Genomic DNA, 27,584 nt, shown 5'->3' with positions numbered 1-27,584 from the left:
CTAGTCTGGGCGGGTCCAGTGAGAAAGAGACGTTTAGGAGGAAAAGCACCAACTAACTAACTACCAGCATAGGCACAAACATGGCGCCGGCTTCCACCGATAAGTACAGATGAAAGTGTGCCGAAGAAGTAGTCAGCAAAGTTTCTGAGGAGTATTTCTGTGGATTTGTTTTTGTTACGCACTGTCCCGGCTTTTGGTTTAACCCGTTTTTATTTCGTTTGCACTATTGAAAACACGGAATATATCAAGCGGGTGAAAGCAGCAAGTTGCCTACATGTCAACATTGTCCCTCGCTGCAGCGTAAACAGCTGGTAAGTGCTGCTCATGTTTCTGTCATGGAGGTAGCAGAGTTTGCTGTAGTAAATAATTGTAGTAATTACAGTTTTTAACGTGTCGGTGTGTGAGTTATGTGAGCTGTGTGTCATAAAGTGAGGCCGCCCGCTCTAACGCGTCTTTTCCTGGTGTTGAGCTGCTTCTGCACTTTTCATCGCGTGTTATCCAACCACGGAAAGAAAGACAGAGGGAGAGAGATAGTAAGTGAGAGAGAGAGGGAGAAAGAGGGAGCGAGAGGGAGAGCCACGTCTCACTGCACTGGCTGACCACACAGGGACATCTCCTTTGTCATGTCTGCTGGGATGTGTATTTCCTGCAACAAAGTTGACCGACTTATGAGTCAGATGCAACAGTTGGAACATAACACCTCCCCTGCTCTCCCCTCCTTCCCCCCTCTCTTTCTCTTCCCCCCCGTCTCCCCTTTCTTCTCCAATCTACAATTCACTCTCCCCCCTGCTCTCCAGTCTACTCTCCTCCTCTCTTCTCCCATCTACCATCCTCTTCTCTGCTCCTCTTATTATTCCTTTCCTCCTCCTCTCCCTTCTCTTCCAGTCTACTCTCCTCTCCCCTTCTACCCCCCTCTTCCTCCTCCAGTCTAATCCCTTCCTCCTGCTCTTCTCCTCCTTTCCGCCTCCTCTCCCTTCACTCCTCCTCCTCCAGTCGGTTCTCCTGGAGCCTGTCTAACCTTGCAGGTGTCTGTATTTCCTGCCTGAAATTAAAGACGAGCCTGTGGTTATCCCAGAATTCAGCAGGAGGGGGTTCATAGCTGAACAGACTCAGTTCGATGGGTATAGAGCTGCTGTGATTAATTGTTAATGGATGAACTAAATTAGTGAGTTTCTTCAGTTCTGTACCAGGGCTGAACACATCATCGATTTTAAATTTGCTGACCACAAAGGGTGCAATTTTATTGTTGTATTTCTGTGTTTCGTGATATTTAGAAATTGCAAAACAATCAATACACACAAGTTGGAAACAATGCATACGTTAAGTACTCTACCTTGCATTAGAAACTGAAGTGGTCAGTCGGCACATTCACATAACATAGAAAGAACCAAATAGTTGGACTAAAATCTGACTTTTAAAGGTCCAGTGTGTAATATGGACCATTATTGGCAGAAATTGCGCGTACCATTCTTTACCATGTTTATATAAGCGTATAATATAAATTGTTTGGCTTTTGGAGCCTGAGAATAAGTCTTTAGTATTTACTTTAGTCAAGGGCCTTGCTTTACAGAAAATGCCATGTTGTGCCGCCATGTTTCTACAGTAGCCTGGATGGACAAACTAGCCAGCAGATTGAAGCTTACAGCAACTCAAAAGGCAAAATGAAAGGCCATTTTAATAAATCAAATGCCCGTTTTAGTGCTAAAACAGAGATTTTACTATAACTACTTTTTAAGATTGTATTTCTCTTATTGATGACTACCTTTGTTGTGACCTGATTCTGTCCTTTTTGAATTATCAGAAGGTTCCTTTGTTTTTCATACCCACACTCCTGCTACTATGTTTACTAAATACCGATGTGACAGCCTTCATTTTTGTTTGCTGTGGATGATTATTGCAAGCAGATGGTAGTAAAGTAATAGCTTGGTCGAGGGCTCACATTGTATTTCTAAAATCTGAATTTATGTGTCTTAATTCCCTCCATTTGGGGTTTATTTTGGAGGCAGTACATTGTTCAGCCTTATTGACAACCTCATTCAGTCCTGCTATATGAATAAATTTGGACATATTTTATGATAAATGTGTAAATGTAAAATTTACCGGCAGTGTGTGAATTGGTATGAAAGATGTGTGATAGAAAATGTGCTGCACATAGATGTGCTGTATGAATATGTAAGTGAATGGGTGTGAATGGGTGAATGCAAAAACTGTAGTGGAAAAGTCTAGAAAAGTGCTATATAACAGACCATTTACCATTACCCTCTAGTGCTTGTATCCTGGGACAAGGCCAGTAGTCCAATTAAACAGTGGACTTAACCATGAATGGAAACATACTGAATATTTTGAAAGTATCAACTGCTTTAAATATATTATCGTAAGTATTAAAATTAAGTTCCACTTACGAAAACTTGCAATCCATTAGTGCAAATCCAGAAATTATGTCGGAAATCAATACGCAATGGCAATGAACGGCTTGTAACCAGAAGGTTGCTAGTCAAATCCTGGGCTGGGATATCTCAGAGCAAGGCACCCAATCCCCTTTGCTCCCCATTGATTGGGTTTAATTGTACACCCTAAGATTGACCTCAGCCACTGGCGGGCCACGTCCAGTGCACACCCAGTGCTGGTCCCAAGGGGACCCGGATTAATGAAAGGGTTGCATCAGGAAGGGAATCTGGCATCAAAATATCTCTGCCAAATCAATAAAAAAAGCAGGTGAACTGCTGTGGCAACCCCTAGAGAGGTAGAAGCCGAAAGAAAGAAAAATAAAATGCAACCCCTTCACACTGAAGTCAGATATAACCAGACTCCTCTCTTATTTCAGTCTAGCTGTCTCTGACTCTAAACACATGGCTCACAGTTGTGTAAGATGTTTGTGTTGGTTATTGTGACTATGTGTGTGTGTGTGTGGGGGGGGGGGGGGTAAATGCCACTACAGGTCGGCAAAACCAAAGTGCTCACATATCTGTACCTCAGCATTTGACTGTCAGCCAGCCAACCAGAGTCTGAAACCTCTCCGGGCAGCAGAGTACTCCCTACTCAGGTGTCCTATCAGCAGTTTGGTGATTCACAGCATGCAAGTGATGCTCCCTGTGTGTGTGTGTGTGTGTGTGTGTGTGTGTGTGTGTGTGTGTGTGTGTGTGTGTGTGTGTGTGTGTGTGTGTGTGTGTGTGTTGCTGTCACAGCCTTGGCACAGGTCCCCATCAGGAGCCAATGCACTTCCGCTTGTGTTGCACTCGTCTTTCACTACCTGAGATGGCAGTAGGAATTGCCATATTGGAGCTGAATAATCGAGACATGTGGAGGGATGAAATCGTGGATATTGCCAAGCACACACAGTCTGGTTTCCATGAGGACATTACATTGTCTCACATTCATTTCCTGGGGACATACTTTAACCTTAACCATATTGACTACTGGCCTAACCCTAACCTCATCCTAACTAAACATGTCTTCACTTTAAAATATAATAATGATAAGGAAGACAAGTCCCCATAATGTGACTGTGGAAACAGATTTAGGTCCCCACAATGAGTAATACCGGACACACACACACACACACACACACACACGCGCACACTCACACACAGAGCACACAGGAAAAATCTCTTCCTTGACCTTGGCTCGGTCTGACAGTCACTGGAAAACAGGGAGTGGAGTGAGTGTTACCTCCCACTAGCTACTGCAGACAGAGAGTAAAAAGTGGGTCATGCCTGCACCACAGTTCGCTGTGTGTACATTGAACTTGCACTTTGTCACTGAGTGCTGGTTCTCCAATGGCACTCTCAGGTGACCAAGTAAAGGAAGCAGATTGTGAGGGCAGCTGCAACAGGCTGCTGAAGGACTTTGTGGTTGCCTGGGCAGTGTGAGAAAAGCTGGTTGCAACACAACGTAACTGTTGCTGGACATGCTGTTGCCACAATATAAGCAGATTTCTTTTGGTTGACTTCTTAGTCTTTCTAACTGACCTCAGTTCAGTATTATTGTTGCAATTACAGGGTCAGATTCTGGCCGTTTGAGTCAGTAACCGTCATTAAAATTTGATTCCATAACTCTCCCCCTATTTTTAACTCTTTAATTTTCATCTCAGTAAACCCATCAAAAATGATTTTGAAAATAGCCTGCACTGTAAAGGAACTGTAATGATTATAGTTGTGTGATCTCAGTCATCGGTACCCTTTCAGCTCCTATTAGACGAAGAGGATCACAGACAAACACTGCCCCTCCACCAGATTTGGAGATGCTTTTGTGTTGCTGTTACTTTAGCTTCCCTTGTTGAAAATGACCCTGAAACATTTCTGATGTTTTCAGACCGCTATAGACCTTACTTTTGAATGCAGAAGTAGCTAAAGGTCCGACTTCCTGTTTTTGTGCGGCACTTCTGATATTTGTTTCCTCCACGTATCTATGAATTGAGTTTGCTTTCTTGACAATGTCATGTAAACACTGCCGATAACAAATTGAAATGGCAGGCCAGTTGCACATCAGACTGAGGGCGACATGAGGAAGTGGCCTCATATAACGTAGGAGGATATTTTAAATTATTTGGTGCTGTCACTCGTGGTGGACAGTTGAAAGTCGGCAATATAACCCGGTTGTAATGACACTACAACTAAATCAGCTCTTACTTGGGACACCAATTATAATTAATTAGCTTAATTAGCTGTGGTTTCATCTGCGTCTGCTAACGTCACCTTGGAGGTTTCACTGGTGTTTCATAGCAGAGATACTTCTCTGGTACTGGATGATCTTCTGAAGCGTTATTTTCAACAAAGTAAATTTAACAGACATAGAGATGCTTCAGTGGCTTTTAGCCTCCTTTATTCCTTATTTTGGAGGAGGAAACATGTATTTCACATCCACATGCCCATCATTTGTGGCTGATTATCAACACATTCCCATTCCATTAAAGCCTTTCACTTACACCAACGGCTGTTTTATCAACACTTGACTGTACACATTATACCTGTTTTTCTAGATGCGATGTTACCTGTCCAAGTTGTTGTCCTGCTGCCGCATGAAGCTACACAAATACTGACTGGAAGTCTCTCAATAAGAATGGTGGACATAGCAGGTTTCTGCCAAAAATAAGGTTTATAAGAAATAGGTTTATAGGAACTACCCCCCCGGGCAGTCCAAGGGTCAAGTGATGTTCGGCCAGTCCATATAGACTAATGTCAGTTGCAGTTCCTGTTAGCCAGGTGTATCTACATGGCTTTAGCCAATCATGATAAAACTGAACATTTGAGGGTTTTAATTAACAATACAAAGGCCACATGGCGGAATAGTGGCTTCCACCCAGGTTTGTGACCCTCTCTGTATGGAGTCGTCATGCTCTTCTTGTGTGCGTGTGGGTTTTCTCTGGTTTCCTCCCACAGTCCAAACACATGCAGAGGTTAATTTGACTCTCTAAATTGACCGTAGTGTGTGAGTGTAAGAGACACTGAATGATTGAATAACGTAGATAATAATGTAGATTTGATACAGAGGCCACTGAAAACACTTGTTTCCCTGCTTGCTGAGCCAGCTCTATTCCTGAAACACCTGAGTGCATTTTGCTTACCATTCATGTTTACATGTCTGAACATACATTAACTCCAGATAATTGTCTCTATCCAAAGAGCAGCAGCAAGGATCTTGTGATGCAGCTGAAAAAACCCTGCTCTTGGTTAATGCATTTTCTGCCTCTCTGACCTTTTGAACTTTAGGTTATAATGATATTTTTTCAGTAAGCCCAGGTCTCAGCCGGTATAAACCCAGCTTGTTAGTAAGGGCAACGAGTTTGCCCTCTTTTCCCTGTTCCTTGGAGTGGAAAGAATGCTCTGTGTCTGCCGGTGTGTCACGCTCCAGGAGGGAGGCAGTCTTGTGACGTTTCTGACTGCTTGGAGCTGCCTATGCCTATGTCATGTTGTTTTTAATGAAGCAGTGTCATATTTTAGAGTGTTTCCTTTAGTTCTTATGTTATTCAGGTAGCTCTCGTTGCCCCAGCTGGTTTTACAGCTGAGTCCTTGTCATACATTGACAGCCATGACCTACCTGCTGTATTTGACACAGTCTGTGCTCGGGTTTTGCAGAGTAAAACAAGAGGTCAGTGGGCCAGGAAGGAAAAACATCAGAAAATCAGCCAGGAGGGAGAAGTGGGAATTTTCAACTTCAGTTATTATTTGGAATTGTGACATTTTTCTTCTGACTGCTTCTAGTTACCAGTTTCTGCCACTTGCTTTGATGTTATCTTGACTAAACATTAATCAATGATCTAGTGCAGTCGGTGAGAGTTTGCCTTGAGTGAACGTCAGTTACTCATCAAAGACAGGTATGATTTGGCCATAATGAATCAATTACTAAATGAATCAGCAGCTACTTTGATAATTGATTTGTCAAGTGTTTTTTTTTTTTACAACTACAAACCATTTTTCAGATTTTTCTTTGCTCCGTATCACAAAGAACTCATTAAAACTCAATTATTAGTTTGTCTGTGGACAAAACATTTAGTAGTTTGGACATTTTGTGGACCAAACAATTTATCGATGAATTGAGGACAAAAATATATTATTTTATATATAAATATTGTTTCAGCCCTCATTTTTGGTTTTAGTTTCTGTTTTTGTCAAATTACTTCTTTTTTTTTTCATCTTTTGCATCATTTTGCATCATTTTCATGAAATTCAATCACAACAAACAGCACATGGAGTGAAAAACTTAAATAGCCCATAGGAAAAACAACAATCCGCTGCCTTTTGCCCCGTGTGTGTCTTGTCAGATCTGGCAGTTTCCTTCTCTGAGGGGTGTGCCGTTGACAGCCCCTTGGCAAAATTGGATTTTGTGTTTGTGTGAAAACAAGTGCCTGGGTTAAACAAGCACAAATGAGGAAGATAGTGCCACTGTTGTTGAGGTTGTACAGAAGGAGAGAGACATATGGATGGAGCAGATGGATGTGATAAAAGCAGGCTCTGACAGCGGCTTATCTGCAGCTCACTGGCAGATTAGACCGTGAACTCTCCACCGCTCACTCAACAGCAAATATTGAATAGTTGAATATATTTTCTCTCTTTATCAAGTGTGCTGATATACAATGTTTATATCATAATAAATGCCAAAAGGTCTTTTTGTAAAATGTATTCTCAGTATATAACTCAAATTACTCATGGTAGCGTGGTAGCCTCATATCAGCGGGCTGTTTAATTAGCAAGTTGAACTATTTACACCATGTACACAGCCAACTATATACACAAACACACAGACGCACACACACACACAAAATATATGTATTCACATCAAAAACAGAGATATAAATCAAAAGTGTATATATACTGTACGCACATATACAGTATATATACATATATGTATACATATATACACAATGTTGGATGTAATACATTTAATAATGTGATACTTACAATAATACAAAAATACTTACAACTAGTCACACAATTCGATTCTCAGTCTTTTTTCTCTCTCTTTAAGCAAAGATGGGTCTAGACTTGTCTAGTTTAGTCGTGGATCATTGGTTTTATGTCATGATAACTTATTTTTTAACTCCTATTTCGATTGTCTACATGGTGTCATCAGTATATAATTTCCTTCATTTGTTTGCAATGTAACACACTCAGGCGTTATTGCCAAATTTAAATTACTTATTAACAATATGAATGTAATAATAACTAGTACACACACTAGTGTCACACTAGTCACACTAGTCACATGTCTGATGCTATAAACAAGCCTATAGCTCTAGTTATCGCTTTAGCGTGACTTGAATTTTGAGGAAGTTATTCAAAGTTGTTTTCGTATGTTACGCCTATGTCCTTAAGAACACACCATGGTTTTCTTGTGGACAACTCGACCGTCATCACAGATATGCATATATCCATCTATGTCTATATATTTATCTACTTTTTATACACATACAAATATCTGGTTTACATGACTAACCTCATCCTAACCACATAACATGTCTTCACCTTAACAAGTAATAATTTATATTATGGGGACATGCTGTTTATCCCCATAAGGAAGACAAGCCCCCACAAAACGAGTAATGATTGGAGACTTTTACACAGCTATTCATCTAAGGGCTCTGCATTGACTTCCATTTTTTTGTGCAGCCTAAACAAAGCCTTATCTCTAACCTTAACCATAACCATAATTAAAATCTAAGCCCTAAACTCAACTAGTTCCTCAGAAATGAGGTTCTGCCTCATTAGGACCAGGTTTTGGTCTCCATGAGGACAACTGGTCCTGACAAGGTCAGTGTTTATGCTAGAAAGGGTCCTGAAGAGGTGGCACACACACACACACACACACACACACACAATTTCACGTTCACTTGAGTTTATCTCCTCTAACCTCCACTCTGCATCTCGGGTCATTGAGTTTTTGTCACCTCATTGGCACCTTGTACGCAGTCTGGCCTTGACCGCAGACAACACGTTGTGATGACAGGTTGCAAGAAGGTCCACTTTGCCTTACACAGACCCTTTAAAGCTACAGAGTGGCACTAATAGCAGCCACCGGTGCTGAAACCATGAAACTGCGTGTCAGCGACAAGCTGAAAGGCAGTTGCAGCTGAAATTAAATTACCTTTATCCTCTTAATAGTTTTGGTTTTTGCGCTTTTGAATAGGACTGCTACAAAAGATCACTAGGACAATTGGTAATCAACTGCAAAATGAATTGCTTCATTTGATAATGAAAAAGTTTGAACATTTTATAAACCCAAACTAATTCTGTTATTTCAGCTTGAATGTATTCTGGTTTCTTTGTTGGACTGAACAATTAATTGTTTTTAAATTGAAATTTGAACATAAGAACATTGCAGAGGCTGCAATTAAATCATTCTATTTTGATTGTGCTATGTTCTATGCCAATTTAAAAACATTTAAAAAAATAAAAATAAACAAAATCAATGTTAATTAATCTGCAGACATTTTGACAATCAATTAATCAGTTAGTGTTTTTAATAATTAGAATGGGTTCTCAGTCTTTTTTTCAGCTTCTTAACTGTGGATATTGCTCCATATATAAACAAAAAAACATTAAAACAAGACTTTGAGGTCTGGGAAACATTTGCCAATATTTTTTTAAACATTGTTTGTAATATGGACCAAACAACTGATTGATTAATCAAAAGAAAATTGACGGATTAATCAATGTTGACAAAAATTGTTGACGTTCATATTTTGATTGTGTTTCAAATGGTAATGCTAACACTTATAATATTGAACTGCAGCTTTAAACCTAAACAAATCACAATTTATGTTAAAAAACAAAAAAAAAACAAATCACAATTAGATAGTTTACTCAGTGACTCAGCAGTTTTGTATTTGATTTATGGACAAATTTGAGCACATTGTTCATAATTTTCTTGGTAATTTGTCAAACAACAAATGTCTATGTCATGAAGCTAGGGTTGCAAAGGGGTGGACATTTCCCTGTAAGAAACTTTCCAAGGGATTGGGAACTTAATAGAATAGAATAGAATAGAATAGAATAGAAAATACTTTATTAATCCCTTGCGGGAAATTCTTTCGTCACAGCGCTCCAGTGTACAAAGGTAACGAATGTTGTAACAGCAATTTTTTTGGAAATTACAAAATTACAAACTATAAGAAGAAGTAGGAGTAAACATAAGAATAAAATTACAAAATTAAAGAATACTATTAAAATAAGAATAAATTTACAGAGTTAAACATTTCCAGAATATACTTCACAACTTGTACTTCCCCCTCCCCCCATATTAACAATATATACAGAGGAAGTATAAGCCTATTTATCATACAGAGGAATTGTACAGCTTAATGGCCACAGGCAGGAATGATTTCCTGTGGCGTTCTGTGGTGCAGCGTGGTAGAATAAGTCTCTTGCTGAATGTGCTTCTGTGGCTGGTCAGCACATCATGGAGAGGATGGAGGGAGTTGTCCAGTATGGACCTAATCCTGGACAACATCCTTCTCTCTGACACTGCTGTCAGGGAGTCAATCTCCTCTCCAACAACATGGCTGGCTTTGCGGATGAGTTTGTTAAGTCTGTTGGCGTCCCGCACCTTCAGTCTGCTGCCCCAGCACGCCACAGCGTAGAGAATGGCACTGGCCACCACAGACTCGTAAAACATCCGCAATATGAAATACAATTTCCATGGGAATTTATGAGAATTAATGAGAGTTTTTGCAACCCTACCTACAGCCCTAAAGAAGAATAAATACCGCTTGCTCATTGTTGTCAGTTATGTCACCATAGTGGGATCGATCCAAATAATCAGCGTGTTAAACCACCTGCAGTTGAAAAACCCTCGAACATGTCGTTTTTATGTCGATTCACTGTGTCCAAGTATGTGACAGATCCGCGTGTCATGCTCAGCTGCTCTGTCAGACAAGCTGCAAGTGGATCTGCATGGCAGGGACTTCTGCTGAAATAACTGAGACAAGCACAGCACTGTCTGACGTCCAGCTTTACGCACACTGACAAACAGAGAGAGAGAGAGAGGCGGGCAGGCTCTTTCACCTCTGGGGAACGAGCCTCCAGGCTCTTTTGTGTAAAAGGGATGAGATCATTGTGGGGTAGACCATGGGGGAGGGAGTTACAGGTTTACTCTCACTATTAAATAGAGGAATCTCTGTCTCTTTCTCTCATAGGTTTACGTGAATTTAATTTGGCACTGTGGATGTTCAGTGGCTGTTGCCCAGTGAACACCATTCACCTCAGACAAGTCCCAAAAATGGACAAACATCAGGTCCTGGTGCCCAAGAATGTGAGGAGTAGGACCTCCTCGCTTTTATTTATGGCAGCTGAAGAGTTTTCCCTCTGCCCTCAGGGATGGTTGAGCTGCACAGCCAATCTTTGGCATGAAATTGTTGTGAGCAAGTTCAGACCAGTGCCACAGCAGAGGAACAGGTCTCTCCAGCTCAGGGAAACCTGAGACATTTGAAGAATGGTCCAAGCAGGATTTTTGGTGTATTCATGCTAGAATTTTTTTAATGTCTCATGCATAACAATGTGATATTTTACTCTTTAAATCTTGTTGTGTCCTGAAACACTACATATACTAGGGCTTTGTGTCAAAAATCTATTAACTTCATTTGTATTTTTGAGATGCTCATGTTTTGGAGATAAGTGAATGAGCTCATGAATGAATGAATGAATGAATCACTGTGGGGCAGTTAATCAAAATGTTCTCATTGTGATATGACGGCAAAGAGAAATATATGAGTGAAAAGAGTAACCCACCCTGATTCAGGTGTGTGTATACGAAGTGAGTGTGTTTCTATTTGACTCAGTTATTGTGCAAAATATAAAAAAGGATCAAATGATTAAGGTAAGGCTTTCAGCATAGAATGTGCACCTTGGAAAAATATTTCATCAGTATTGTGAAGAAATAATGTGAGAGGAAAATCTATTCATGTAGATTTAGCCAATGATAATTTAACAGATAAAAACTGTCCTTAACAATGATGATTGGGTCTTGCCTTGTTCAGCTAACTATCCAAACTAGGCATGGGACAATATAAAAAGTTCCCGACACAATTATCCTGACCAAAATAATTGTGATTCACAATATTATTGTGATGTCTGAAAAATAATGTTTTAGTAAAATGTTTAGCTTCTTATACGTGCACTGCACTGACAGTGGTCAGAAACATCGCAGGTAGGAAAAAGGATTTTTAGTACATTTTATTTTTCACAATCACTTTATGTTGGTGAGCTTTGGGGTGATGGGTGACATATTGTCCCATCACTAGTCCAACCCCCTTTATATATTTACATCTTATTGATACATTTTGCAACATGCCTTATCAATAATATCTCAATATTTTGATTATCTGCTTCAATATACAATATGCACTAATATAATATATCTGGACAAAGGTATTTGGCCACATCTGTTAAGTATTAAATTCATGCTGCTCAACTGCTCTACAGAATGAATGGGCACAAATTCCCATAGTAACACTTCAAAATCATGAGGAAAGTCTTCCGAGAAGTGTGGAAGCTGTTATAGCTGCAAAAGGGGGACCAACTTAGAGCTGTAATCGGGCCTTAAAAGTTAGGCAGAACTCGGCCCACAACATTCTCACCTGGTTACATTTTGGCTAGAGGAATGTTGTGATCTTGTGGAGGTCCTGTATTATCACTTTACGCGTGAGCCAGTCTTCGTGCTGTTTACGCACGACAGCTTGCTGAGGAGAGTCCAGGGTTCCCGCTGTGCTATGTGAAATGTGTTATCCTTCCGTATACCGGCTTCTCTTATTTTAGGGTATTAGTCGGGGTTAAGTAGTAAAAAGAAGTTGGTTTGATTTTTCAAAAAAACACTCAAACTGATTAATTATTTATCAAAAATAATTGACAATTTATTTTTCATTAATAATGGATTGTTTGATTGCCACCCTACAAAACACCCAGATCAGCTTGAGTCTGGTAGTGTCAAAATTTTGATGTTGTACAAAACATGTTGACATGTATTTTAAGTTTAAGTCTGGATTTTAACTCCAGAATGAACAATAACAACAATAGCGCTAGCACTATAATTAATTTTTTTCTACGTCATCGTCATGTAAATGTTATGACCGATCTCACTGTAGTGAGCTGCTTTTATAATATATAATAATAATACAATATATGTTCTGGATACATACCTAACACCAAGGCCTTGTTTTTTAGAATTTATAGCAGGAAGGAAGCCAGAAGCAGCTTCACAGTAGAGGGCCTCAAACTATGTGTCCACTCCACTGTGGCTTCACGGTGGTATCTTCTGTCACAGTTCACTGTGACCTTACTCCCCGAGTGCAACCCAGACAAAAGGGGCGTGACACTCGATCAGTGGGGCTAAGGAGTAAAAGAGGAACAGGTTTTCACATGGGAAGGGAGGGGCAGAGCATGGCCTTTAGAGGCAGGGGCTCAAGTTACAACACAAGGCTGCGTACACTGGAAATTGAATGCAAAGCTTTTTGTCTACCAGTTTGACTCACTTGTTTTACCCTTTGTCCCAAGAAGCGTCCTCATTTTTTTTCCCTTCTTGCCTCCAGGTTTAGAACTCGTGTTTTTCCGACCTGCGTGTTGAAACACTTGCAGAACAAGAAGCGGCAGTGATGCTGTAATCTTAAATTCGCTTGTGTTTACATTAGGTTTAAAGCTTTTAGTCTAATTCCCTGTCAACACCATCACCATAAATGGCCATTTACATGTTTTTTTTTCTCAACAGATGTAGCAGTGGACAATAAAACAAGCCATTTGTATCACTTAATTTACTGTATGTATCAAAATGCAACACTGGACTGGGTTCTGACAACCTTGAACACTGCAGAGAACATAACTAAAGTAAAACTAAATGTACCTTTGAAAGAAAACAGTTTCCTCTGCGAGAATGACAGGAGCTCAGGGTTGAACAGGCTGGCATTTGTTGCCATGGCAGCATCCGTGTCTGTCTATGATGGGTTGTCACAAAGAGATTTGTATAGTTGTGGGGTGTGTGGTGGTGGCAGAAGAGGAGCCACATGGTTCCAGCTTTAATAGTGAGTCTGACGTTGCGTGCACACCTAATAATTATTCATGTGAGGATCCCTGATCCCTGGCAGTTTAGAATATGGCAGCTATCAGCAATAATAAGCCTACAGTTTTGTACAGACCCTATGTGCTCAGAATCAAACATATCTGCTTATTGACTAATTGATGAGTTATTTGCTCCATAAAATAACAATCATTGTTTCCTAAAACATGAAATTATGTTTTGTTTTGTCCAGAAACCGAAATAATATTTTTTTGTAATTTATGTTTTTATTAATTTGTATCGGTTGGTACATTACAAGATCCTTCCACAGGTAATGCATTCTCACAGTAACATCAAAAATATTTGCTGGCAAGAATACAAAGAGATCTTCCAGAAGGGGAAATGATGAATGATGAAGGGGTAGTCGATATCAATTTAACAAATTATTAGATAAATGGAAAAGGGATAAGTAAAGATATAAATAAATAGATAAGGAAATAGTTGATAACTAAATAGTAGAGAGAGTAGAGCAGAACCACTCTCTTGAATCTGAGGTTTTGGCAAAAATTGATTTGTGAACAGTACAAAATACAGTGTAAAAAGGTTCTTGTTTTAATTAAATTTTTAAAAGTTATTTTTTAACTATCACCTCCTATGCCATCTAGTTGGCGTCCAGTATTTCTTGTGTATTGTTTTATATTGAGTGGATCTACTTTTGGTCTTTCTGTTTGAATGTTTTCTTTGTCATATGTAGAAAAGAAACCAGAAAATATTCACTCAAAAATCAAAGAGGTTGCTTTAATTAAAAAAACTAACAAACACCCAAAATGATTAATCGATTTTCAAAATATAGGGATGAGACGATATGATGCTTAGTATCAGTATTGGGCCGTACATTGAACAGATAAAAGTGTAATATCTGATACAATCCAAAAATGTTATATATTGCATGCGTCACTATGCACAAGACTGACTGAAATGACTTGTAATGGCTGTAGGAGGTACTGTAAATGCAATCAGTACACGTGTTTTAAACAGTTTTATAGTTTGAATGATGTAAAAGGACTGTATCTTACTGATATCGGTAAAGTTAAAATAAGAAAATACCAACAGTTTGAAAGACAAAAGAAATGGCCTTGTGCTGGTTGTGTTACACTGAATCCTTGGAGCCTTGAGGTGCTCTTGATGGGAAAATGGATCACAGAAAAGAACATTGTTGTAGGTGGAGAGAAGGTGTGTCAAAGGCCATGTTTGTCAGAGCGGACAAAATGCTCCTGTAGTGTATGGAACCATTTTTTGCTCTCAACATTCAATTTTCTTCACCAAGCATAGTTCTTTGAACAAGTGTTAACCAAGGACATTGCAGTTACATTAAGAGAGTGGTATAACTTTTTTTAATGGTGGATTGTGTGCCTAGCCTAGGGACCCAGATTTGAACCGTCTGGTTACAAGCCCAATTCCTTTCTCTCTTGGCCATGGGCTGAAATACAGTAAATATACATAGATATAGATATAGATATAGATATATAGATATATAGATATTTATATATATTTATAAATATATCTATATATATGGATATATAAATTAAGGAATAAAAGCAGATGTTATCTGAAATGAAAGGTAATATGTGTATTTTCATGTAATGCAGATCAAAACAGTAAATCTTTTATTTTAGTGTATTTACAGTGTATTGTCACTCTCCTTTGAGAAGCACAAACACAAGAAAACTTATTTGAACTAACTGACCTGATTTCCTCTAGTATTGTCAAACAGCTATAATTCATATATTGGTATCATTGGAAAGATGGCTGCTCACAGTGACAGTGCAGTGGAAATGTATAATGTATCACCCAACTTTATATTATCCCTTTAGCTATCCAGTACTTTATTGCATCTTATAGTGTTTTTCACTTTAGAAAGCTTCTTGACTATGTGTCCATCACATCAGTCAAGAAGCCAGGGCAATTATTACAAATGACTGCAAAGATGAAACATTAAATGAATCAGTTTGTGTGAGTGCAGGTGTTTTTACTTATGTGGTACACCCGTTGACTTAAAATTAAAAAAAAAGTGAAAGAATGCAGTCAGATGAATAAAATATTTAAAAAATAAAAGTGTCACAAACAGGTGGAATCCAGACAATTTGTCTCCTACTGGCCAACACACACCCAGCTCATGTGTACACATTACACAACTGGGAAAGTAGATGTTAATAAATACTGAGTATAGCTGCTTCTAGCCAAAATAACATGTTTTCAAAGGGTCCTAATCCTTCAGACTGATGAAATCTTATAATAAACTTGTTTTTTTTTTAACATTTCATTACATTAATTCAACGACATGAATACAGTCCAAGCGCCGGTTATTGAACCACTAGAGCACATTTACTGGTTACCCTTTGTTGGGAACACAATTTGCTACAGCAGTTTTGGTTATAAAGCGAATGTAGAGTGAAAAAAATCCAACAGCGTTTTGAATAGGTTTTAAGATGTAACCATGGCTACAGTCCAGTAAATCTCTTCAGAGCAATAAGTCTTAAAAGCTCTCTGTGTCTGGATTGCTGCTCTGCATTGTCATAAAAAATATGGCCTTTTGCTGAGTGGGATAGGGGAGGCCACATTGTGCTGTCAAAATCCACATCTGGAATAATTTGGGCTCCAACTAATTTTATTTATGAGAACAAATAAAAACTTAAATTTCAGTGACATTCCTCAGAATGGGAAACAAAAGAGCTATTTCATTCGGGTGGTCCTGTTTTGAAAGTAAATATGTGCACTTCTGTACCCTCTTACACAGGAGGATACACAAAACTGACCCTGTTTGATACCTTTCTTCCTTGCCTCGCCAATCTGATAAAGCAATTCATCCCCAGCTGGGTTGGTCTGCCTTACATTACTGCAACACTTGGCTTTTGGAAGAGGTTGTAGGAGAGGAGTGATCTAATAATCCACTAATTGTTGACAGTGATGGACTTATTGTGCCACTTTTGTCTGTTTAAAGTTGAAATCGTAAAGATTGGTACTGGATGCAACATGGAAGTATTGTTTGTTTGTGCTTGAGGATTTACACCACCCTCTCTTTGATCTCAGCATTGTACATTTTGTCAGGTGAGATGAGACGAAACATATTCGTCAACAACCTTTTTTCATGACTAAGAGACGAGGACGAGACTCCACCAATGTCCTAAACAGTGACTATAAGACTATATTAACATGCATTAGTGGGCTGTCCACATGAAAACGAGAGTAGATAAATCTTTCTAAGTTTTTTAATCATACTATAGACATTCAACCCACATGGAAACTGTGTTTTTTGGAGAAACTGTATTTTTTTTTTTACGTCGTTAACATCGTCCCTCTCTTGTGTTTGGATATTTTTTGGTTTGTTTGCTTTATGGTTACTTCTATTTTTTTCCGCCCTGGCTTTCTTCATTCTGTCTCTGTTTCTTACACAGCACACATGCCGTATGAGCACGCTCCACATTTTCTCCAGTTTTGGTGTATTTCTGTAGCAGTACTACAGCACCACGTGCAAGCCTGGCAATGTACTATAGCATTTAGAGTCAGGGTTTCGAGTGATTGAAGACATTTCCTGAAACAAAGAACAAAAGAAAAAGCTTGTGTTAATTCTTACTGGATTCTTACTGGATGTGACATGAGAAGTATATATTTTTTTATTGGCTTGAGGATTATTTTTACATGCTGACACCACTCTCTCTTTGATCTGAGTGTTTTGCCCAACGTGGATTCAAAGGACAGTGAAAAATGGGCCACATTCTGGGCAAATGTCCAGCTAACATTCTTCAGAGGTACCTGGACTGTAAGACCAGCCTGTGCACTTCAGAGAGACTTCATACAATACACCATGGCATGTTCTCAACTGAAAGTCCCACTTAGTCAGATAAAGAAAGTGTCAAGCCAACGGGTTCTGCAGCCGTACACTCTACCATAGACTTCTGCCAGATTTGACACTTCGAACATATTCTTAACCTTCTGCATGGTTATGATTCACGTCCGGAATAGAAATGAATGAGCTTCAGTGGCTGAGTCACCACTCGCCACTGGAAAAACTGATCTATATAGATCTTAAAAGCTTACTAACATGGTTTTGGCCAGGCTTGATAAGATAAATGCTTTTCTTTGGCAAATGAACATATTGTTTTCCTTGTAACAATGCATATAGAACATAAATGATGAGCAGGCATAAAGGCAAAAAGTCTAATAACCACACAAGGAACCTTACTAAAAATGTGACATTTTAGGAGGTAAAACCTTTTTTTTTTTTATATTTACCATCAATCAAGCGTTTAAAGACCACTCTTGCGGCTTGATTTGTGGTCCCGGTGACATTTCAGAGCATTCCTCCAGACCCAGTGGTTCTCTCCTGGCTTGCTGCAGCCACATGATCCTTAACTCTCTCGACATGTTTGGAGATATATAATGACAAGAGTGTTTGTGAATGTCAACAGACCCAGTCCCTTCATTACCCCTTGTGTTTCCAGCCAGTTTGTTTGCTTCTTTGTGGTGCAGCAGCCTTAAAGGATACTCTTTACTGCCTCAGCCACAGCATAAAAGCATTCCTCACTTTGTTTCCAGCTATACTGTTCCTCTTGTCTTTATTCTTAACTCTGATCACCATGTTCAGGACATTTTCGACTTGTATACTTTTAGAAATGTATAACTTTCTGCAACTTTTCCTCCATAGGAAATAAATGGGGAATGCGGAACAAAGGCAACAATATTTAGTGCAGAGAATCATATCAATAGAGGTTTGAGTTGGGGTTACACGATATTGGACTTTTGCCGATATCCAATATGCCAATACTTTATATGAGGATGTTTGGACTGATAACCGATGGATTAATCTGGACTTGGTACTCGGCCTGCAGTTTTGTTGTTCACTGACTGTATTTATTTTGCATAAATCTAAAGACAGAAAGCAACAGGAGTTACTGGTCTTACAGCAGTGGTTTGGTGAGTGACTTTTTGGTGTCACCAACTAACGCAGTTCACCAGCACAAAAACCCAGCATTCCCAACTGCTTTTTCTTAGGATATGTATGCACAAATCAGTTAAGTATTCTTTGTTTGCTCGCATATGTTGACATCCCACCACCCAAGAGTGAGATATTAGAGCTTTACCTACACCACTGTGTTTGCCTAAGGTCAGAAACAGTAATTGTAGGTACTAGTGATGGGACAATAAATGATATTATTGCTCATCGTAATAGACAGCTCGTACAATAAGGTTTTAACCTCTTATCTACTTTAAAGTTGTTTAATTTCATGTATCTCTTTATTCTCCAGGTTCAGCCAGCCATGATTGAGGACAAGGGTCACCGTGTGACCGACTACTTTGTCGTAGCCGGTCTGACGGACAAGTCCACGCCCTTGGTACAGGATCTGTCAGAGGCCAAGTCCAGCGGGCCCAAAGCGCCCATCACTGACTTGGCCGTCATAAACAGGTCAGCGGGAGAAGCGGTGCCGGAGGGCTTCACGTGTATTGACGCCACCTACAGCGGCCAGCCAGCTAACCTAAACCATGGCAGTCTGAAGAGCCCTGAGCTCTTCCTCTGCTACAGGAGGGGTCGAGGGAAGGCTCCACTCATTGACGTCGGGTGAGTCAGCAGTTTGTCTACGTCACTGTTTGTAGCCCTGAATGAGCCCAGAGGCAAATCGTTTATTTTGCGTGACGTCACATATCAGCAACTGAATAATTTGTGTCACTGTTTTGTACCATGTGAGACCGCCGTCTTTGTTTGTGTAAAACAAACACCTAAAAACGAGTTTTTCATCACAGTAATTAAAGCTGCTGTAGGCGAGATCCCTGGAGAAATGGCTGATTGTTGAGTCTCATCCTCAGGTGGTTTAGCACTTAACGATGGCGGCTCTTTGCCTTGAGCCCCTCCCATCATATGAGCATGGATTGACACATGCACGTCATCCATGATGAAGGCCATCCACCACATTTTCACACATTCTATTGCATTTATTTTTCTTTGTTTTTATAATAACAATAGCAATAGCCTTCCACTTTTACTATGTACTACAATCACATGATTTACATGAAGCTTAAAGTTGTTATGTAATTCTTAGTCAAGGATTCCAAAATATAGGTGCCCACCACAGCTTTAACAGAAATAGTAGCTACAGTGCACAGACACGAGGCTTTTACCCTTGAGTCAGGTGGGAAATGTGTTGTGTTGATAAACTGAAATGGTTTTAGCGAATAAAAGAGGACGTTTAGAAATCATGTGACCAGGAAAATTGAGGAAACGGTGGAAACAGCTGTTGACTAGAGACACGTGGACTGGTGAGAAAACCTTGACCACAATAATAAACTGAATGCTGCTATGTATCAACAGCTATTGACGCTCTTTATTTACATCGTCAAGCTTTGTTGTCCTTCTGTGGTATCACAGAGTTTGGCGCCACCTACTGCTTCTCGTGGTCAACTAACTTCCAATGTTTGCTTTACGGCTTTTGATGGAACTGCTACATAGGCACATTTCTCTCAGCAAATCTGAATTTTGCGAAACTCAACTTGTGAAAACATGATTATACAGTCATACATTAAGCCTACACTAGGTTATATGACTCAAAATATAGTGTCCAATCATTCAATATTAATAATGATTGCAATGTCAATGTTTTGCTCCTGAGTGAAAGCAGTAGAAACAAGACAATTCTAGTTGTTAAACTTCTTTAATAACGGACAATAGGGAATACTTGATATACACATAATCTGATTTGCTTGACTATTACAGATGCAAATGTAACACTGTTAATTGCATGAGTTGTATTATTTATACCAAACGAGGGTCACTCTTTTTTAAACTTAGTGGACAGTAAAAATAGTGGCCTAGAGTTAACGCATTTTCATATTCAAAGGCCAACATTATGAATAAGAATTTCTTTTTAATGTTTTTCCTGCTAAAATAAATTAAAATGAAAGAAAACCAAATAACTTTAGATAAAACACTATAAAGGTAGATTTATTTTTAAGAATAGATATACTAGATATCAGAAATGTAATAACAGTATGGGTTCAACACTTCAGATTATTTTTGAAAACTAAAAGTAAAGTAATGCTATTGGGGAAATAAGCAGCTGCTTAGTTGGCTTATGCTTCGGGCCTGGATGTGAAGGAGACAGTCGGCAGATTTTCGTCTTGATGAATGAAGGCTCTCATTGTTAGCAACGTCCGCATTTTCTCCCATAACGTTGAAGCAACTTTCACATTCACTTCACAACAAAACAGAGGTGGAAGGAAGTCGGTGTGCTGACCGCCTCACTCACCCGCCCCTATTTTGTCACGGAGCGCTCCCTCTCTGCTGCACCTCTTGATCTGTCCACTGATTGGAATGCTCTTGCTCCCCTTTATTACCTCATGACAAATAACTTGATTTTGTCAAGCACTTTAACCTCCATTGCCTAACTTTTACACCTGTTAACCAATCTGCAGTGAGCTGGCAATAGTCCAAACAGTAATATTTATTGAGAGCTATGATGCAATAGCTTGTCATTTCCTCACACACCTTAGTCTTTGTCTGAGGGCCTTTTTTTGTTTTGTTTCTGCCTTGGAACAAACTGGAGTTTCCAGCTATCCAAGAGATTCCCCTTCACTCAAGTGGAGTATGTGAAATTTATGTAATTAAAAATATTCTTGCTGTGTGGACAGAGAAATGCGTTGGACTGCAGTGCATTCTGCTTTGTTCTGTGTTCTATTCTGCCTCATTTCATGTCTTATTTATTCACTTTAAACTGTAGAGGCACATAAAAACCAGCACGAAACACTGCAGCCGTTGAGTAGAAACAGAAGATTGTATGTTAAGTGGTTTCCTTGAAGAGATTGTGCAATGCTGACATATGGGGAGGAGAAAATACTCGAATCCAAGAATCCACAGCCGTTGTTGAGCTTTGTTTGCATTTGCTGAAGCAACAAATCGGTCATGAATAACAGATTTCACAAGCTTGTCTGCTCTTTAGCTGCAAACACAAATATTACAAAACTCAACATCAAATTCACGAGTGTGTGGTTAATAAGAAATAAGTTATAACAATTAGGGCTGCAACTAAGTAATGGTTACTAAATGAATCTGCAACTATTTTGATAATCGGTCAATTTCATGGTTCTCAAACTGTGGTACGCGGTGGTATGTGAGCTTCCTCTGGTGATACTTAGAGGAAAATCAGAAATATACCAGGGTATGTGATCAGTGGTGAGCTGGTTAAATACAGGGTTAGGTTATAAGCTTTGAACATCTCACAGAGCACTATTAAATCCATCATTCGGAAATGGAGAGTATGGAGCTCAATATTTTCTCAGGTGGTACTATTAAAGTTTAATAACCACAAGATGAATCTGGTTTTTAAAATATTATTATAACAACTTTTGTGATTTTACCCCTTCTCAAATGTTAATATTTCCTGGTTTCTTTGCTGCATATAACAAAACAAATCATTATAACTGAATAATTGTTTGTTTGTGAACAAAAAAACCCCACGATTTTCAGGTTTGGGAAAATTTTTTCAAACATTTTGTTGACCAATGATTAAGTGACAGAATAATTGATTATATTATATTAATCAATCATTTTCATTATCAATTAATCTGTTGATTATTTTCTTTTATTTACTTGTTTGGTCCATGAAATCTCAGTAAACAAATGGAATCAGTGGAAAGGATGATGTTCTCAAATGTCTTCTTTTGTCCACAAAAATATAATCCAAATTTAAAGATTTCTTATATAGAGCAAAGAAACCTGAAAATATTCACATTTCAGAAGCCGAAGAGCTTTTAAAATGGAAAAAATAAATAAAATAAATGATCACAATAATTGTGAGCCCTAATAAATATCCGGATTGCAATTCTCAATCACATGTCGAGGAGTCTGTATCCTGAATCTATCTTTATAATCTAGGAATTATGTAACATCTACATTTTCTAATTAAATTTCAATTTGTCAATTTATCTAACTAATTGATAAATTGATAAATTAATAAAAAAAATTATATTAGTTGACAGATTCATTGATTATGGAAATAACCATTAGTTGCAGCCCTAATAAGAATGGTTATGATCTATCTAATATACAAAAAAAGTCATACATAGATGGTTTAATTGCATTTGTTCACCTGCTAATTATGAAATTTGGTTGAACTAGGAGATTTCCTCTGCCACCTGCTGACCCTTAAACCTGCAAACTGTCTTTTACCACTGAAATAATAAATGTCAAACTCGCCTCCTGCAAATATTTAATTCTTCCTTCTGCCACCTCTGCTGTGTGTGAAGCTAGCATCCCCAGCCTGGAGCTCCCCACTGTCACGACACACTGTGCTCATTAGGGCTTGTTTTTTGTCACCTAAATGATAATTTGCTATCAGCTGTCATCCTGGACTGTTGTCCCGCACTCCTTTCAGAATAAATGGACTCTCTGGACTATTATATCTGCCAGTGGCTGCCACGTAGAATTCTCAAGTTAAAAAAAAACAACAAAAAAATGTGTTGTGGTAGACGACAGTAGTAGAAGGATTTGTCCTCCCTCTTAGCAGACTGTCCATATAGAAAGGGAGCACATGCATCATTCTGTCATGAAAAAATAAATACCCTGCTGAGACCAACACAGTGGGTCACTGATTGTTTTCCTGACTGCAACTTTTAGCTGTGTGATGTTCCACAGCAAAAGTGAGAGGGAAATGCCATCACAGATCATGATATGATGATATCCAATTTTAAAGACCCATATCTTGTCTCATGTCACGATATAGATATCATAACAATATTTTGCCCAGCCCTATTATGGCAGTAGTAAACCATACTATTACAAGCAAATGTTCATTTTGTACCATGCATCTTTACATGCAACAATCACTTATCTGAAGTTTGAGTCAGCTGGTAAATATGTCTGAATCACAGGCTTCTAAAGAAACTAGAAAACTCGAGGTTTATGAGAAAGTCAGTTGTGCTGACCACACACTGGCCCACAGAGTATATCCTCATCATTGAGCAATACTCTATTATCACTTTTATCACTCATAAAAGCCCTTTTTTCCAAACCTATGTGTGAATCAGTATTGTCATAAGGCAGTATTATAAGACTTGAGTGTTTATGCTGTGAATCTGTTGCATCATTAGAATGAAAGTAGGCTTCTGGCAGCAAGCTTTGTTAAATAAATGAGTCCTTGCCTTACAGTGAAATGAATAGCAGGAAGATAGAGCTATGTCTGAGCCACTTAACTCTACAGGGCTTTGTAATATGTGTGAGGCATGATGCCAGCTATTTGCGCTTCACTGCTAACAGCCATCTTCTTTTCCACATCTCTGTGAATACCTTGTTTCTTTGAGGGGCTGTCCCTAGTAAATCTGCAGATAGTAAATCTGCTAATGTTGTTTTTACTGTAATCGACTCTCTTGCGCTTACATTCGCTGTCGTCGTCTGTCTCTTACTGTGTTTTTAGTGTCGTTTGGTATATTTGTGTGGATGAAGACATTTCCTGAAAAGATTGTCTTCGTTTCATTCCGTTTTGTGGATAAGACCCAAGTGTCGACAAAAAGAGCTGTATAGATGAACATCTTTGTTTCTTGGCTTTGCCCTTCGAAGACAATATCTATGTTTACATGGATGCAAGTACTTGGAATAAAAGCCTGACATAAGCGTGACATGTTTCCGTTTTGTCACTGCTGTATTTTCATTCCAAAAAAAGAATAACGAACAGACATGAAAATCACAGACGTGGAAGAAGAGGAACATGAGACAGAATTAGACAACACTGCACATGTAAAAATAGTCTGAATGCTTGATGCATGTTTACACACACCACAGTCCGATGATTTAATTGTTCGTCCATGTAAATGGACTTTTCGGAATACTGTACATATCATGTACAAAAAGTATCATGTTCATTCTTGAAAGAAGCACATTATTGCATCCTTTCATGTGAGGCTAACATTTTCTGCTGTCTTTGTTGTGTTTGTTAGGGTTCTGTATGAGGGGAAGGAGCGCCTGATCCAGGGCTGCGAGGTCATCCAGGCCACGCCCTACGGCCGCTGCGCCAACGTCAACAACAGCTCGGCCACCTCACAGCGCATCTTCATCACGCTCCGCCGAGCGCCGCCCGTCCAGCCCCAGAACTCCCTTGCCGTCACGGACATTTGCGTCATTGTTACCAGCAAGGGTGAGATCCCACCGCATACTTTTTGCAAAGTGGACAAGAATCTCAACTGTGGCATGGTAAGTCCAATTATTCATATTCGCCTAACACTTCAGCACCATAACATCGAAGAGAGCTAATCTTTAAAATCTTTACAACACTTTTAGTGGGGCTCCAACGTGTTCCTGTGTTACAAGAAGTCAGTATATGCATCCAATTCCATCAGTTACAATGCTGGTGAGTAGAGGTCAAACTTTGTTTGTGGATTACAGTGTAAACTTAATATTTATCTACATCTTCATCATTTTCTTGTTCTTTGTTCCCCTTTTACATGTTTATTTCATGGCTCAGTGTCAATATCAGTTCTTGATTCATCATATTTCACACTATTTTCTTGCATTTTAACTAGAACAGTATACGAGAATGAGGTAGAACATGCTTTTTAACAAATTCTGTGCCATGCCCCCCTGCTGGGTAATGTAGGTACTGCAGGTGGTCCGTGAGAGGCCATTAAAATAAGTAAAATAAAATATATTAAAATATTAAAATATATATTATAATAAAATAATTTTCTAAGTTTGTAAAAGCACTTACTATGAAAAGTGTTGCATTGAGCTTTCTTTTGTACAGGGGCCCTATTCTAAATGTAAAAGTTGTTTTCTGTCTGTTTATGAGATAAATAAATAATATGAACATAAAATAATTGATCCTATAATTTTGCAAGTGAAAATCTTTAGAGTTTAAAACCGGCCGTGACACTATTATGTTGCTAAAATCATTTATTTATTTAACATTTGTAAAGAACAATGGTACCGTAGAACACATAGTCGTCACTATGTATGTTCAGACCCTGGAGAAGGAAGTGGTAAAACACATGAATAGATAATCAAATGTGTTATGAAATGGCAAGTCATACTTATAACCGCTTTAAAATAATTTCAGGGTGTCAGGGTAATTCAAAATCGTATTTACTATAACTAATTTTGAGTTTGGAACTCAGTCAATTTCTTGTTGCAAGTCAGCTGCCGTATGTTATGAAGACAGTGATGAGGATTATCCCATTATTTATGCAACTATGCAGACATAAATAATACATTATGCTGACATGAAAGATCTACTGCAGTGAGGAGCTATTGTAGAGTCGTCCTCAGTTGTGTTTTTGTCTCAGAGCACAAGGCTGCCTCAGTCGATGAATTGAACTGTTGAGTGACATTTTCTCAGATTGACTGCACCCTGAACAACTCGGCCTTTTGAATAATTAATTATGTAATACATGTATAATCAGTTCTGATCCGAATGCACACACACACACACACACACACACACACACACACTTTCTGGCCTGTCTTTTTCCTGTGTGACAACTGTTACATCGCAGACAACAGCACTTCCTGCCGTACCCGTTATTGTAGCATCTGCAGGCTTGTTTAGTGATGCATATGTTGAGTGTCTTGTCAGTACAGCATCTGCCCAAACAAAAAATGCCACTGAAAAGCAGAAGAAGATTAATTTCCTCTGAATGAAACTTGTGTACACTGACCAATAACTGGAAATTACCCAACCCCTCTTTCTTTGAACGAGCATGTTTGTCTGTCAGGAGGTTTATTGTATCTGCTGGGTGATATGGGAAAAATCTGTGTATTATGTGTGAGATGGCTTATGTTTGCGCTTCTCAAAGGAGCGTGACAATACACTCTCAAATGAAATATCTACTGAGATCTGTATTTCAGTATATGGTCTTAAAATACCTTTCATTTAACATAATATCTGGTTTACTTCTTTGACTTTTTAATGTTAAATGAAGGATATTTCTGTGTTTTAGAAATAATGAAATTGACTATAAATATGGTCAAATTCTGCTATAACACAAATTACATTTAATCAGTATATCTAAGTTACAACATTTAGTGTATTTCACAAATTCACTGTAATACATATGATGGTTATCAATGCAACAGCCTTTAAAACCAGAAAAAGTCATCACAGATACTTAGTCACGATATGACGATATCCAAGACCATATCTTATCTTGTGCCATGGTATAAATATACATGTATACATGTGTATATATATAAATCGTGTTGTTAAGTGATTTTCTGTACAGAATGTTGCAAGTATTTTTTTTAATCAATATATATCATATTTAATTTATAATATTTAGATTATCTGACATTGTCAATGCAACGGCCTTTAAAACCAGGAAAAGATCTAAGATAAAGTCTAAGGACCACATCTTGTCTAATGTCACGATGTACAGTAGATAAATTATCCATATATTGCCCAGCACATGTACTTTCAGATTTCTTATGCTGCGACATTGCTACGCACCTATTTCTTGATTTTTGTATGTTTTCCCTCACTCTTCAGGTCTAATCTTCCGTTACCCAGAAGAGGATTATGAGTCCTTCCCCTTGTCCGAATCTGTTCCTCTGTTTTGTTTGCCTATGGGTGCCAAGATCGAGTGTTGGGCACCGAACACACGTGATCCTCTGCCCGTCTTTTCCACGTTTGTCTTAACCATCTCATCGGGTGAAAAGGTGGGAAAGAGACATGACTACAGACTACGGATTTGTGATAGACTCTTAAACTGGCTAAGAAAGGAATCTGTTCTTCTCTGGTTCTAGGTGTATGGAGCGGCTATTCAGTTCTTTGAGCCGTACCAGGTGGATCTGTTGAGCGAGAGGCAGAAGATCCAGCTGGGCCTGCTCACCACGGTGGAGAAGAAGATAATCCCTAATCGACCTGTTAACACCAATAAATGCATCTGTTTGCTCTCTCGTTGGCCCTTCTTTGAGTCTTTCCGCAAATTCCTGATGTTCCTCTACAAACTTTCAGTCTCAGGGCCCCACCCACTGCCTATTGAAAAGTAAGGACCTACTCTGTTTATCAATGTTTGTGTGTATGTGTGTTTATGTATGTTTCTACAATCACTTTGTATACCAGAGTTCTTAA

The 27,584-nt window shown here is 38.8% G+C and overlaps 1 protein-coding gene across 1 annotated transcript in view; it reads left to right on the top strand.

The window, feature by feature from the left end:
- dennd4c (DENN/MADD domain containing 4C) overlaps positions 1 to 27,584 on the top strand; it is a 45,187-nt gene continuing 17,603 nt past the window's right edge. Inside the window, exons 1-6 of the mRNA XM_058624325.1 lie at positions 1 to 311; positions 18,786 to 19,096; positions 24,460 to 24,712; positions 24,800 to 24,869; positions 27,000 to 27,169; positions 27,257 to 27,498. Of these exons, the coding sequence (XP_058480308.1) occupies positions 18,798 to 19,096; positions 24,460 to 24,712; positions 24,800 to 24,869; positions 27,000 to 27,169; positions 27,257 to 27,498 (1,034 nt within the window). The 5' untranslated portion in view covers positions 1 to 311; positions 18,786 to 18,797. The remainder of the gene's footprint in view (positions 312 to 18,785; positions 19,097 to 24,459; positions 24,713 to 24,799; positions 24,870 to 26,999; positions 27,170 to 27,256; positions 27,499 to 27,584) is intronic.

Source organism: Solea solea, chromosome 3 (assembly GCF_958295425.1).
Source record: "Solea solea chromosome 3, fSolSol10.1, whole genome shotgun sequence".
In the NCBI taxonomy this organism is placed as follows: domain Eukaryota; kingdom Metazoa; phylum Chordata; class Actinopteri; order Pleuronectiformes; family Soleidae; genus Solea; species Solea solea.
Note: the sequence above shows the minus strand (reverse complement) of the source record. Positions and strands in the feature narration are given on the sequence as shown.